At 56.5% G+C, this 12782-nt stretch overlaps 1 protein-coding gene across 5 annotated transcripts in view; it reads right to left on the reverse strand.

Annotated features, from left to right (window-relative positions):
* Positions 1 to 12782, reverse strand: part of LOC123344616 (hexosaminidase D-like) — a 33535-nt gene that overhangs the window by 12338 nt on the left and 8415 nt on the right. For 4 of the 5 annotated variants that reach the window (XM_044981030.1, XM_044981031.1, XM_044981032.1 and 1 more), the window contains 8 exons: positions 8813 to 8975; positions 7058 to 7154; positions 5757 to 5994; positions 5031 to 5140; positions 4373 to 4460; positions 2910 to 3074; positions 1290 to 1473; positions 592 to 663 (listed from right to left, as the gene is read on the reverse strand). In XM_044981030.1, the coding sequence (XP_044836965.1) occupies positions 592 to 663; positions 1290 to 1473; positions 2910 to 3074; positions 4373 to 4460; positions 5031 to 5140; positions 5757 to 5994; positions 7058 to 7152 (952 nt within the window). In that variant the 5' untranslated portion in view covers positions 7153 to 7154; positions 8813 to 8975. The remainder of the gene's footprint in view (positions 1 to 591; positions 664 to 1289; positions 1474 to 2909; positions 3075 to 4372; positions 4461 to 5030; positions 5141 to 5756; positions 5995 to 7057; positions 7155 to 8812; positions 8976 to 12782) is intronic. The other variant, XM_044981033.1, reaches the window with a different exon arrangement.

Below are 12782 nucleotides of genomic sequence, written 5' to 3' on the forward strand. Positions count from 1 at the left end.
CTGCCAGCGCCAACACTCTGAGCTTCAACACAGCAGTCCCAAGGTGCCAACGCAGAGCGCCCCTGGTGGGGGTCAGCCTGGGGCCCACACAGACCCACCAGCACTGGTGAGTGGCTGGCAAGCTGAGGGGTGATGCACTGCTCCTGTTACTGAGCCGCTGGCATGGACACACGCGCCAGCTCGAGAGCTGTTAACACAATTATCCACCTATCAGCTCCTCTGGTCTGGGGCCAGCAACAGGATGTTGGCGGGTGGCTCAGAGGTTTGTTAGGCTCTATCGTAGATCCTACACTACCTTTAAGTTACCGGTTCATATGTGACCCAGACTAGCAAAGAGTACGAGGGTCTCCAGCTGGCAGTCACTGGGCAGTGAAATAAAGGGACTCTGCCAACCTCCTGGGCACCACAACTGAGACAAAGTGAAGGACATCAGCAGGGCAGGACACAAAGGAAACGTGACCCTGATTTCCATGGAGCTGTCCCCAGCTTACACCAGGGCTCAACTTGGCCTTTAGCCGCCTGACATGCAATCAGGCAAGTCTCACAAAGCAGCTCACGGATGAAACCGTCACAGGCTCCTCTGCCCCTTACCTATCTGCTCCGTGTCGAAGTCTGGGGCGTAGAACCACAGCACCGGGGAGGCATGCGTCGCGATGCCAGATTCTGCAGGACAAAAAAACCGGCGGGAGAGAGAATGCAACAGCATCCAGGGCAGGAGAGAGAAGGCTGCTGGGGAAACCCTCATTCCACCAGCCCAGACCTCCCTGACTCCCTACACCCAGAGTCGGGGTGACAGTGTGCAGGATACACAACTCCAGACTGCACAGAGATAAGTGAGCCCAGAAGCATTCCCCACTATGGGTGGGAACCAGGGGTGCTGGAAGGGGGTGGGCAACAGGGGACCCTGGCCCCATCACTATTAAAAGCAATGGGGGGGGCTGAGAGAAGCGAGCGGGGTCAGGGCCTCAGGGGAGGGGCAGCGTGAAGGGCAGGGCCTGTGCGCCCCCCCGCCCACTTTTTAGGGACCTCCCACTGCTCCTGGTGGGGACACCACCAAACCCCCAGGACACACTCTAGTCCCAGTGCTACACTTTCTCCCCTGCCCTGACCCCTCCCACACGACACCACCGCGGGGGGGAGGGGCGTGGGGGCATTCCAGGTACCCTCTGGGCAGCTGGACTACCACAGCACCATGCCTGGGATGCTGCTCCTCAGACATACGCAAGAGTCACCCTAGAAAATCCTCTACAACTAACTGCTCCCGGAGATGAGCACAGAGCCCCCCGGACCTTGGATGGCTCCCACGCTGATCTTCCTCAGCATGTCGTCCCACATGAGGACCTGGAGTCCCTTGTACTGGCTCACGATGAAGTTCACAACCTCCTTGATGTGATTCAGGTACATCTTCCCCACGTCTCCATTGCTGCGGCTGATCCAGTTCTTGGAATCCATCCCTTCCCCTAGATGAAAGACCTGGATTTACCGGAAGGGAAACTATTGTTAAGATCAGAAGCTTACTAGCCTCTGTAAACAGGCATCGGGTGAAGAGCGTGCAAGGTTTACGTCCTTCCCAGGGGGATGCACCCAGGGAGCAATGATGGGAAACCGCACCCCTGTGCCAGACCTCTCCCCAGTGCAGCCCCACAGCGATCACGCCTCTCGTCAGTCCTAGACAACAGCTACACGCAGGGACTAGGTGAAGCGGTCAGACGAGACGGACCCAAGTGCCAGCAACATGCGGAGGATACACAGCTTCGCCACACACGACCATACCACTGTCACCCAGCTGGCCCCGCACGAGCAGCTGGTTGAGCCGGACTCCAGACAGACAGAGGGGATGACAGTGGCAGAGGAAAGCTCTCTGAAGAACTTGTAGGCACAGTGCTGTCTCCTCTGGGTGAAGGATCACCCCCACAATGGGGCTCTCCCCGACAAGGCCAATGCTTGTCTGAGCGGCAGAGACACCTTTCTCGGGGCTGGTTCGAGACTGTTTAAACTAGCTCCCCAGGAGCGAAGGCAGGCACCTCCGACCGGCCTTCGCTGATGTAAACACGGCAGAGCAAGTACGTTAAGCCCCCACCACCCCCCCAGAACATCTAGACAGTCATGAGTCAATGCAGCACAGCTTACATTAGCTCTTCAATGGGGCAACCCTGGATGGGAAAAGTAGCCAGTGGGGTTGGAACACAGCTCGATTCTCCCCCACTAATCCCAAGCTCACACGCAGGCTGGGTCAGCTCAGCCCTTCACCCCTGCAGGGCAGGCAAATGGAGTTATAGGCACTTCACTGCTGATGGGACCTTTGCAGGATGCTTTGAAACACCAGGCCCCATCTGCTCTGCAAAGCTGTTCGAGAACCCAGGGGACGCTGCGTAACATGCAAGAGTTAGTCCCCGTGTCCTTTGGCCAAAAAGGTCACCTCCTCCCAACCAAGTGTTGGGCACCAAAGAGCTGCTACCCTGCACCCCACAAGGGGCTACATTTCACGGGTGCACTATGCAGAGTGGAGTGGGAAGTACTTTGGGGTCCATAAACAGAAGCCATGATCGCTACGGAGCCTGCAATGAAGCCACTACAAGCTGCGCGCAGTGTGACGGAAGGTGGAGTAGCTCTGCACACCTCTTCTCCAGATGTTTCCTTCCTCTTCCCTTCCCTCTGCCCAGAGGGGCGGTCGTAAGCAGGACCTTAGAGTTGGAGATTGTCTAGTGTGTTCCTCCTTAGCCCTCTAAGCAGTAAGCTTGTCAAAGCAGGGGCAGTTGTCGTGTTAGTACAGCACCTAGCACAGTGGGGTCCCAATCTACAGCTGGGGTTGCTGCAATACAAATACCCCCCCCCAATAACTCCCAGAGCCGGCGGGGGCGGAGAGGAGAGCACGGGACACCTTCTGCAGGAGCCTCCCCAGCGCCTACCTCGTCGGCTCCGATGTGGATCCAGCTGGAGTGTCTGTGTTTGTCCATCACCTGCGACAGGACGCTCTTCAGCAGGGACAGGGTGTCTGGGACGTGCGGGTTGAGGCTGTTGGGGAAGCGCTCGACCTCCCGCAGGTATCGGTACTTGTCGTGCTTCAGAATAAACTGTCACAAGGAAGCGTGTGAACCCAACGCAGCACAAACCGACCCCGCTGGACCCCGGCAGGTCACGCTGCGCTTTGGAAAGAGAGCGGCTTGACTGCAAGGGAAAGGAGTAGCTGGGAGGCGAGTCACTGGTCTGCTTTAAAGGGGCTCTGTCCAGCTAGAGTCATGCTGCGCACTGGGGGCACGTAGGCCAGTAAGAGGGGACCCCCCTGTCCGAGGGAGGTGTACCTGCTCCCCGTGGAATGCCCCGGGCTGAGCGCGCCGGTTCAGAGTCCACAGGAGCCTCCACCAGGCTCCCTGTCAAGACCTGTGCAAATACCAGTTGTTTATAAACGAGTGACGTGGTGGTGGAGCTCGGTCTGGAAGGAGCCAAGCTGGACCCATGGCTGGCGTCCTTGCCAGCTCCCACCCTGCCCCAGGGAGCCCTGCCTGAGCAAGTCAGAGAGGAAGCTGCCTCCTTGCCTGGGAGGAAAGCCAGCATACAGCTACCTCCCCTTGGCGGCAGAGACCAACGCCAGCTTGTTGGATTGAGGAGACTGAGGTGGCAGGGTCAGGAGAGAGACCAAGACACCCCCAGGAGAAGCAGATTCCTCACTCAGCAACCTAAAGGGGAGCCAGACACTCGTGAGGGAAACCCAACAGCCACAGAAACAGCCCCCGTCTCAGTGCCTAAGCATGGCCAACAGGCATTGCATGGGAGACCAGAGGCAGCTCTCGGTGTCTCAGACTGCGGTCCTCCCATGAGGTCACTCTGGTGTGACGCTGGCATGAGTAGCCCTGTTCTACAAGCGAGTTCCTAGCCCCACAGGTGGACATGGCGCTGCAGACTTAGAATGACCCGGGTCCCTGCGATGAGGGAGACGTTTGCCTGTTCAGAGCCCCCAAAAACCAACCAATCTATAGCTAGCCCCCTTCAAATGCTTCCAATCAAGACACACAATGAAGGGCAATGGACTGTCATCCTGCCTCCCCTGACAAAGGGAGAGTAACCCCGGGCGGTCGCAGACTGTCGCCAAGTACTCGCCTGGCTCCCTGAAAGACGGAGAGCTGCAAACACCACAAACAAAACCCTGCACGAACAATCCCGCCCCCCAAGCAGGTCCCATCACAGGCCTTCCTCACCCCCATCTACTGCTGCAACAGGTCTACATCCAGGGCCCAGCCACTCAGGGTCTGCATCCACCTGGATCCACCCCACAACGGGATGGCAGGACATGCCTTCCACCCTTGGGGCCAGGAGCAGCTGGTCTCAGCCATTCCCTAAAGAAGGGCCGACTCACACGGAGATCAACGCCTACCTCCACGTGCCCAAAGGTCTGCACCAGGGGAACCACTTCCAGCTTATTGAGCGCCGCTAGCTGCTGGATCTTCTCGATGTCGTCTTCGCTGCAGGGAGACAGGGACAATCAGCAGGTCAGAGAACTTTGCGTTTGCCAACCAGCAGCTGCAAAACTCAGGCCATTCACGGACTCCCAGACACGCTGACGCCCGAGTGTTAAATCTGGCTCAGGACACGGGGGTGGGGGGGTGTTAATGGCTGTGCCACAGAAAGGAGGAGACTGATACTCCCACATTCAGCGTTGCCGGGTGAGCGCTGCACATTAGCGCCTCAGGAAACCCGTGCGCGTCCCCAGAGCGGCACAGTTACATTGCTGCAGTTCAGAGTCACTCCATGCTCACTGCTTTTCCAGGTGGAGAGAATCTGGGGATGCCACTTGGGATCCAAACATGGACACTGTAAGAACAGACACGGAGGCTGCTCTACCTGCGGGCACAGCCAGAGGCTCAGAACTGCGGCAGGCAGCGGGCTCTTATCGAGGGCTCTGTTCCAGCAGGGCCATGCCCCGACTTGCAGACTCTCCGGCACCGAGCGGGTCATGTTACTTTTGGATACCTAGCCACCACCCACAGCCAAATGCTTCCACCGGTTCACTCGCGCCCACTGCAACATCTTACCTATAAGCATATGGAGACTTGAGGGTTTCAAGCTCACCCTTAAAGGGAAACATGTCTTCGTACTCGACCAGGATTCCATTTGCACCAAGTTTGGAGAGAAGTGGAAACACCTGCAAGGAGAGCAAATGAGCCGACCTGCTGGGGCTGGAGAGCATAGCGGGGCTGGGGGGAAAACGGGAAACTCGCCAATCAGTCAGTCTCCTGGCCAGAGACCATGGGTCAGACCGAACCAGGGTGTCTATGGGTGAAATTCCCCTGGTTTCCATGGGGCTGGGCTCAATAGCACCCGACGTGCCCATGGCCTTGCCTGGCTAGAAACCCGCCTGAGCAGGGCTCCGTGCCAGGCTGCACGGGTTCCAGGCGAGCCCAAGGGCAGCAAAAGGAGTCAGCCACCCAGAGCTCCCAGGAGTCTCTCTCGCTCCGTCCCGTCCCGCTGAGGGGAGCGTGGGAGATCCCTGGCCGGTGGGCAGCACCCCACACTCAGGCAGTTCCGAAGCCGGCTCTCCCTCTCCCTTGCCCCCTGCTCTGCTCACAGCCAGAGGCTCGCGCGGCCAGGTGCAGCGTGCTCTCCGCGAGCACTGGAAGCCAGTGGCTGAACTCTGGCGCCCGCAGGCCCTGCTCATAACAATTAGGATGTCCCCTCCCCCTGCCGCCCACAGCCCAGCAGGACGGGGACAGGGCAGGAGAGAGGGGACAAGCGTCATCCCAGAACCCTCTGCTGCTCACCTGCTCCAAGTAGGAGACCTTGGGCGCGGCTCCTTTCAGGTCCAGGTGGACGAGCCTCATCTCCGTGGTGCTGAAGTCCTTGGAGAGCTGCTTTTTGGTGTCTTCCTTTGGACCCGTTACCTTCGCCGCTGAGCGCTCCAGGGCCTGGCTGTGGGGGTTGGGCTCCTCCTTTTCCTCTCCAGCCTTTCCCCAGAAGTCATTGTCCCTGCTGATGTGCTTGTGCTGATCCAGGGTAACGCTGCGCATGCAGAACAGAGCGGCTGGAAACTTTCAGCCCCCGGCCACACCGGCTCCCTTGTGGGCAGCCGCAGCAGAGCCCCAGACACTGACTTCTCCTCCCACCCCGTGGGGGGCTCTGCCAGGACAGGCGGTGTGGGGGAAAGCCCAACTGGTATCTGCTCAGGAGATGGGCAGGGACAGCAGCCTCCAGGGCTGTGAGTGCAGCAGCTTCCACCCGCTCCTAGAGTCACACAGTTACCCTTGCCTGAGCCAAAGGGGGTACGCCCTGCTCCAGCCCCATCACCCCCCAAGAACAGCTGCTGGCCCTGGAGGGTATCTGAGCAGAACGGTCCAACCTACTGCCATGCGGCTGTGCCCTCCAGCGCCTGCTCAGCAGGAGACTCCCGTACAGGACTTGCTGTCTCTGGCAGACTGGGACGCGGCTTCAGAGCTGTCGGCTGGGGGCAGACGCAGCTCTCTGTCACTGGGACCCTCCTGCCCCTTTCTATGGGTCTGTATATTATGGGGCAGAGCTGGCACTGGACACTCCAGGACCCAGCGAGAGATGCCGGGAGCAGCAGTAAGATCCCACTCGCCACCATTTGGTTACAAATCCTGACGCATGCGGCAGGTGCTGCTGGCCATCAGGGCCGGCTCTAGCCATTTCGCCGCCCCAAGCACGGCGGCACGCTGCGGGGAGCGCTCTGCCGCTCGCCGGTCCCGCGGCTCCAGTGGAACTCCCGCAGGCATGCCTGCGGAGGGTCCACTGGTCCCGTGGCTCCACCGAAGCCTGCGGGAGGTCCACCGGAGCCGCCTGCCGCCCTCCCGGCGACTGGCAGAGCGCCCCCCGCGGCATGCCGCCCCAAGCACGTGCTTGGCGCACTGGGGTCTGGAGCCGGCCCTGCTGGCCATGCCAGTGCAGAGCGAGAGAGAGACGGGGGTGGGGGCGTCAGGGCGCTAGCTCAGCTAAGGAGCTACGGAGAGAACTCAGCTCCAAGCACCATGGGACAAGCATGCTCCACAGCTGGCCCCAGCACTGCCCTGGGCTCCGGGGGCAGCCTGGCTGCAGACACGCATCTTACCTGTCTCGGAAGATAAATTTGATGCCTGCTAACGCCACGATCAAGAGCACGGTGAGGCGCAGGAGGTTCAGCTTCTGGTTCCGCGGGAAGGCCATGTCTGCAAGGCAAACGGGGGGAAGGGGAGGCCAGCTGCACTGCAGAACAGGATGCAGAGCAGTGAGCTGACAAACTCCGATAAAACCTCCACCTGGGGCCAGGACCTGCCTCTCACGCCGGGGGAGGAGGGACATGGAAGCAGAGCTCAGGCTGCGGAAGCCAACGCACAGCTGCAAGGTGGTGCTGCGAGAGAGCATGACAGAAGCGTGTCCAGCCGAACAGACCCTAACTGACTCACGGGGTTACTCCAGGGGTGGGATGGGAGTAGGGTGACCAGACAGCAAATGTGAAAAATCGGGACAGGGGTGGGGGGTGATAGGAGCCTATATAAGAGAAAGACCCAAAAATCGGGACTGTCCCTATAAAATCGGGAGATCTGGTCACCCTAGATGGGAGAGACACCCAGGTACAAGCTATATGCAATAGAGAGACAGCTTCACAAGGGAGCCTGCTGGCTGGCCGGCTCAGCCGATGCCCAGCCATCCCAAGTGGGGTTCTGCTCCACCTGTGCAATGCAGAGGGAGGACGGCCTTATGGTTAGCGCACTGGCCTGGGACTCAGGCGAGCTGGGCTCATTTCCCAGCTCGGGCGTGTCGGATCAGCTCTCCGAGCCTCAGTTCCCACGCTGGAAATTGGGGAGAATAATTCCCCTCATCTCTTGCGCTCAGGCCCAAGTGACATCAGCTGGGACCTGTGGAGTCGCTTCATCCCTCCGCACCTCCATTCCCCTGCTCATCCCGTGCGGCTGCTGTCAGCAAACGCTCTGGAGCGGGGACAGTCTCTCACCACGTGCCTGCAGAGCAGCCAGCACAAGGGGCCGGCTCTGGGCCGGGGACTCCGGGTGCCATTGCAAGGCAAGGAAATCTAAGCCTTGCCCACAGGAGCTCACCAGCTGCCCCCAAGACCCTCCCCAGCCTGCCGGGGGGGGGGCTGTCTGAGCTGGGTTGCCAGCTCCTTCAGGCAGGGACCTGGCTCTGTTCTGAGGTAGCTCCTGTGTCTCGGCCGCGGTCCAAAGCAAACATTTGTTGCCCGGAAACACTGTGGACGAGATGAGTCTCCCCAGAGGGGCAGGCGAGGTCCAATACCATGCGGTTATTCAGCTAGTGCTACCGGGGTGCAAAGCAGAGTCCAGGCAAACAGAACGGTACCAGCACCGACCCAAGGGTCACAACCTAAATTAGACAAGGACTCGACCCCGGTGACAAGTGGGTAGGGAAGCAGTGAGATAACTGCAGATGCTGGGAGGGGAATACTGTTTGGGGGGGACTCACAGCAATGTTTCCTAGTGGGCAGAGCACTGGCCTGCTGGGTGATCTTGGGCAAGTTATGCCCCAGCCCTGTGCCTCAGTTTCCCCATCTGTACAGTGGGGATAGGGATTTTGGGAAGCATGCTGAGGTCTGTGGCTGAAACATACGCTATAAGAGCTAAGTTATGGAGGGAGCCAAGCACCTGCTGTTGAGAACAGATCAGAGAAGCAGTTTCATTTTGCACCCCTGCTGTCCCCTGCCCAGAGCTGGCCAGCTCCACAGGACACATCACCGGGGACAGAACAGCAGGTTTTCTGGTGCTGGTGGGTTTAAATCAGACTCACAGCATTGTTAGAGGAGAGCGTTCGTTAGCAAAAGATTTACTGAAAACCACGAGACGATGGATTTTACCTGCACAACACAGGTAGCAGCTGACAGGAAAAGCTGCGTCTGAGCTTGGGGGAGGCCAACAGCGTCAGGGCAGGTTTAAAAGCCAGCGATCCTGGTGTGGGGAGCACACTTCACTGCATTAACCCATCCAGGGCCCGAGGGAGCCAGCATGCAGGAGATGCCCCTGTACCAGGGGAAGAGGGACCGGTTAGAAAAAATAAGCAAAGGTTCTCAGGCACCAAACGAGGCTGGGACCAGAAACAGGGCGAGGAGGGGAAGAAATTTAGCTTCACTCACAAAGGAGGAAGCAGAATGACCACAAAACAGCAGCAAAGAGCAGACCAGCTGCCTTCCCTGCCACATCAGTTATTTCAGACCCCTCTCCCCAGCTCAGATTTTCCCCTTTTACAAGCAAAGGGAACAACCGTGCAGTCCCGTACTCATGGAATAGCCCCAATGATTTCACACCAACCAATCGCCTGAGGAAAGCTTTACCGGATCAGGCCCCAAATAATCCCACTTGTGTTAATCTCTCCTTGTACGGGAGCTCACTCATTGTACTTGCAGTTTTTCATAAATCCCGTATCCTGCCTTGCTTCCAGGCAGGCTGTGCTGTCCTGTCCTGCTAGCCCCAGAAACAGACCGGACGGGCGGCTTTTGCTCTCATGGTGGCCCAGTGGCTGTGTTTCTTTATGCAGAGGGTGTGTCAATTCTTTCTGCTTTGTTAAAACCTCAGCTCATCCCCAATATAAAACCAAGCTTTGAGCACGTATTGTGCCACTTCTAGGCGTAACACCAGGAATTGGCTTTCTGAATCGCTGAAGCCAAGGGCAAGACATTCTCTCTGCGGGGCTGAGGTCATGTCCCATACAAGGAAGGAGCACCTCTTCATTGCAGCTAGAGGCTGCTGCAGATTAGCACTGTTACAAATCCTTGTCTTTACAACACAGACACACTGCACACCACAAGAGAAACGGCTCTCCACTCTAGGTCTGTGTGTGCGACACGATGGGGCACACAGCGTAAAACCCGGATGGGTATTCAGAGAAATGGCCCCTCACTGCATATTTCTTTCTAGGGGTGTGACGAGAGATGAGCTACCAGACGTAACAGGAACCTGCAGGACGCTCAGCTCGATAAACCCAAGTCTGTTGCAAAGCAGTTAGGGCTGCTACACACAATGTGTCCAGCACAGACACACAACTGGGGGTCATGCCCCCTGGGGAGCAAGGAGGTTATCAGGGGGGTGCAAGATGAGATGCGGGCTGGAGAGCTCACGCTGGCCACCGTGCAGCGACGCCTCCCCCGAGCCTCCCCCAGATCAGAGTGCACCTGGCGTGGGCACCCACCACCTTGCCCCCGACTGGAGATCCTGGAACCACCCCACGTAGGCAGCTGTTCCACACCTCCCTGACTCAGCCACTGCTTGGAGGCTGTTTAAACAAGCTGGCCCAGATCTGGAACTGAGTACACAATACTATCATCACACCACTGAGCCACACCAGCCGTGCACTGCTGGGGCCCTCCCAGCCTGCACACACACACCCCCGCCCCCACCACCGACTCCAGGGCCGTGCTATAAGATACGTTCCCCAGCAACCAGGGCAGGCAAGTGCATTTGCACCTGCACATCCCCCAAAGGACCACCAGCGCCTGGACACGGAGCCAGATTCTCAAAGGTATTTAGGCTCCTAAAGATGCAGCTAGCGCCCTACTGGGATTTTCAAAAACACCTACTTGCATCTTTAGGGGCCTAAATATCTTTGAGACTGTGGCCTATAGAGAACTGACAGGAGAGCGAGCAGAAACCCTTCCTTTCCTTTGTTTAATCAGTCAGTTTAAAATGCAAAAGCAGTTTTCAAGAAGCCTTTTTCTTACGTATGCAGCACATGTAAGGAAGTTTCATTTAACTAATAAAGACAATTTCAAAATGTTGTTGTTGTATATTTGTAGTTTAATTCCAGTTGCCATCCTAAGGCATCTCAACATAAATCCCAAATAAAAACAAACACCCCAATCCAGTAAAACAAGAAATGCATCATTTTCCATTTTCTAACAGAATTAAAAAAAACCAGAAGTTAAAAATCTGAATCCGTGTACGCTGAACTATAGAATAGCTTAAATAAACGTGTACAGATAGTGCCGTGGATTTCAACCTGTGGTCTGTGGATCCCGGGGGCTCTCCACAGACTCTGCCTAAGGTTTCTAAAGGAGTCTACACCTCCATTTGAAATTTTGTAGGGGTCCACAAATGAAAAAAAAGGTTGAAAACCACTGAGAGTGTATCTGCCGAGTTAGCAAAAAGAACCACATTTAGTGTAAAGCCTATATTTGGTTGCAAATCAATGTTTTAATTGTTATACCAATTTTTCTTTTGGAAAGTAACTAAAGTACAAATGCAAAACAAGATTAAATTCAATGATAAAAAAATAAAATCAAGGTTTCTGGCTCGCAGATTTCAGTCATGATTAAAGTCAGTGACTTAAATCATTTTGATTTAAATCACTCCACTCTCCCCCATCCTCTGTCTGTTCCCCTGGCCCCACAACAATCCCAAGATCCTTCTCAAAATCGTTCTCTTCGGCCTTAAAAATCCTCCTGGACTTGCCCCAATCCCAACCCACTCTGCTCATGCAACAGCAGCCTCCTGGCTGCTCCTCATGTAACCATACTGCTCTTGGTAAGAGAGCCTTCTCCAGTGCAACTCCTGACCATCTCTCCTTTTCTTCCCCATTTCCGTCTGGCTTCTCGTACAGCAGCCGTTGCTACAGTGTGCGAGCACTTACCAGAATTCAGTAGAACTGGATGTGCTCATTCCTTTCCTCCTGTCACAAGGAAACAGGCTTCTCTTTGTTATTCATCTTTCTTTTCCCTCCTCTCCCTCTATGAGCTGTTCTTTAGGGCCTTACCTGCAGAGATGCAAGTCACCTGCCTGCAACCCTCCTCGAAAAACAAAGGGAGATGGACCCTCAGCGTGGGGCCCTCAATGCTATTTCACTCCAGAGCACTTGGAGATACCAGCTGCAGACCCACAGGAGAAACTGGAACTGGGTTGTGCTGGGTTATGTCAACAAGAGTCTTGTCAATAAGGGAGGACTCGGTAAAAGCCTTTGTAGCCATTATCGCCTCAGCTGCCCACAGAAATCCCTTCTCAGATCAGAGACGTGGCAAAGGAAACAGCCCAGCGCAGGGAAGAAAGAAATTGATTGGACAAACAGCTGGGCTGGGGCTACACTAGGCCGATTAGGAGCAGTGGAGCTGCTCCCGATGAAGTGGCTGTAGGGCCACAGAGCTCAGGCATTTTTATCACCATTACTTTTTAGAAGTTAGGAGTTCTGGTGCCTAGAAGCCCCGGAGGAGATCAGGGCCCCGTTGTGCTGGGGGCTCTACATACACAGGGCGACATTCCCTGCTCCAAAGAGCTCAAAGACCTAACGGAGCAGACAAATGGCTGGGGGAGGGAGGGCGAGAACAGAAACACGGAGAGAGGAAGGGAGTCGCCCCAAGTCCCAGTCAAGAGCGCTAGCCACTGGACCTTGCTGCCAAGATAAGCCAGTGGTAGAACTCCCGTCCCCCGTTTACAGAGTTGTTAACATTGGTAGCTGACAGATCCTAGTTCCCCCAACACTCTGGAAGGCCAGGCAGAGGAGCTGTGAAAAGTACAAATGCTGCATCACTAGAACGTCTCCTTTTTGCCACCCTGGCGCCAACGGGAGAGCGAGGAAACGAGGCCTGCTCCTGCGGGGGGCTGGACACAAGCCTCCCCATTAGCTGTGGTAGCCAGAAAAATCTCCCTGAAACACGTTCTCCAGCTGCAGAGTCCGCCAGTTCCTACATTTGGCAGGATCATAGGCGTCATGGGGCTGGGAACAGGCCCCCGCTGCAGTCTCTGCTCAAGTTTCATCATCTCATGGGAAGGATTTCATCCTCCCCACACCCATATGCTCCTCAGTACATCAGGCCAAATCCTGCCATCAAAGTGACTAATGAT

This window comes from Mauremys mutica, chromosome 11 (genome assembly GCF_020497125.1).
Source record: "Mauremys mutica isolate MM-2020 ecotype Southern chromosome 11, ASM2049712v1, whole genome shotgun sequence".
NCBI classification, from domain to species: domain Eukaryota; kingdom Metazoa; phylum Chordata; order Testudines; family Geoemydidae; genus Mauremys; species Mauremys mutica.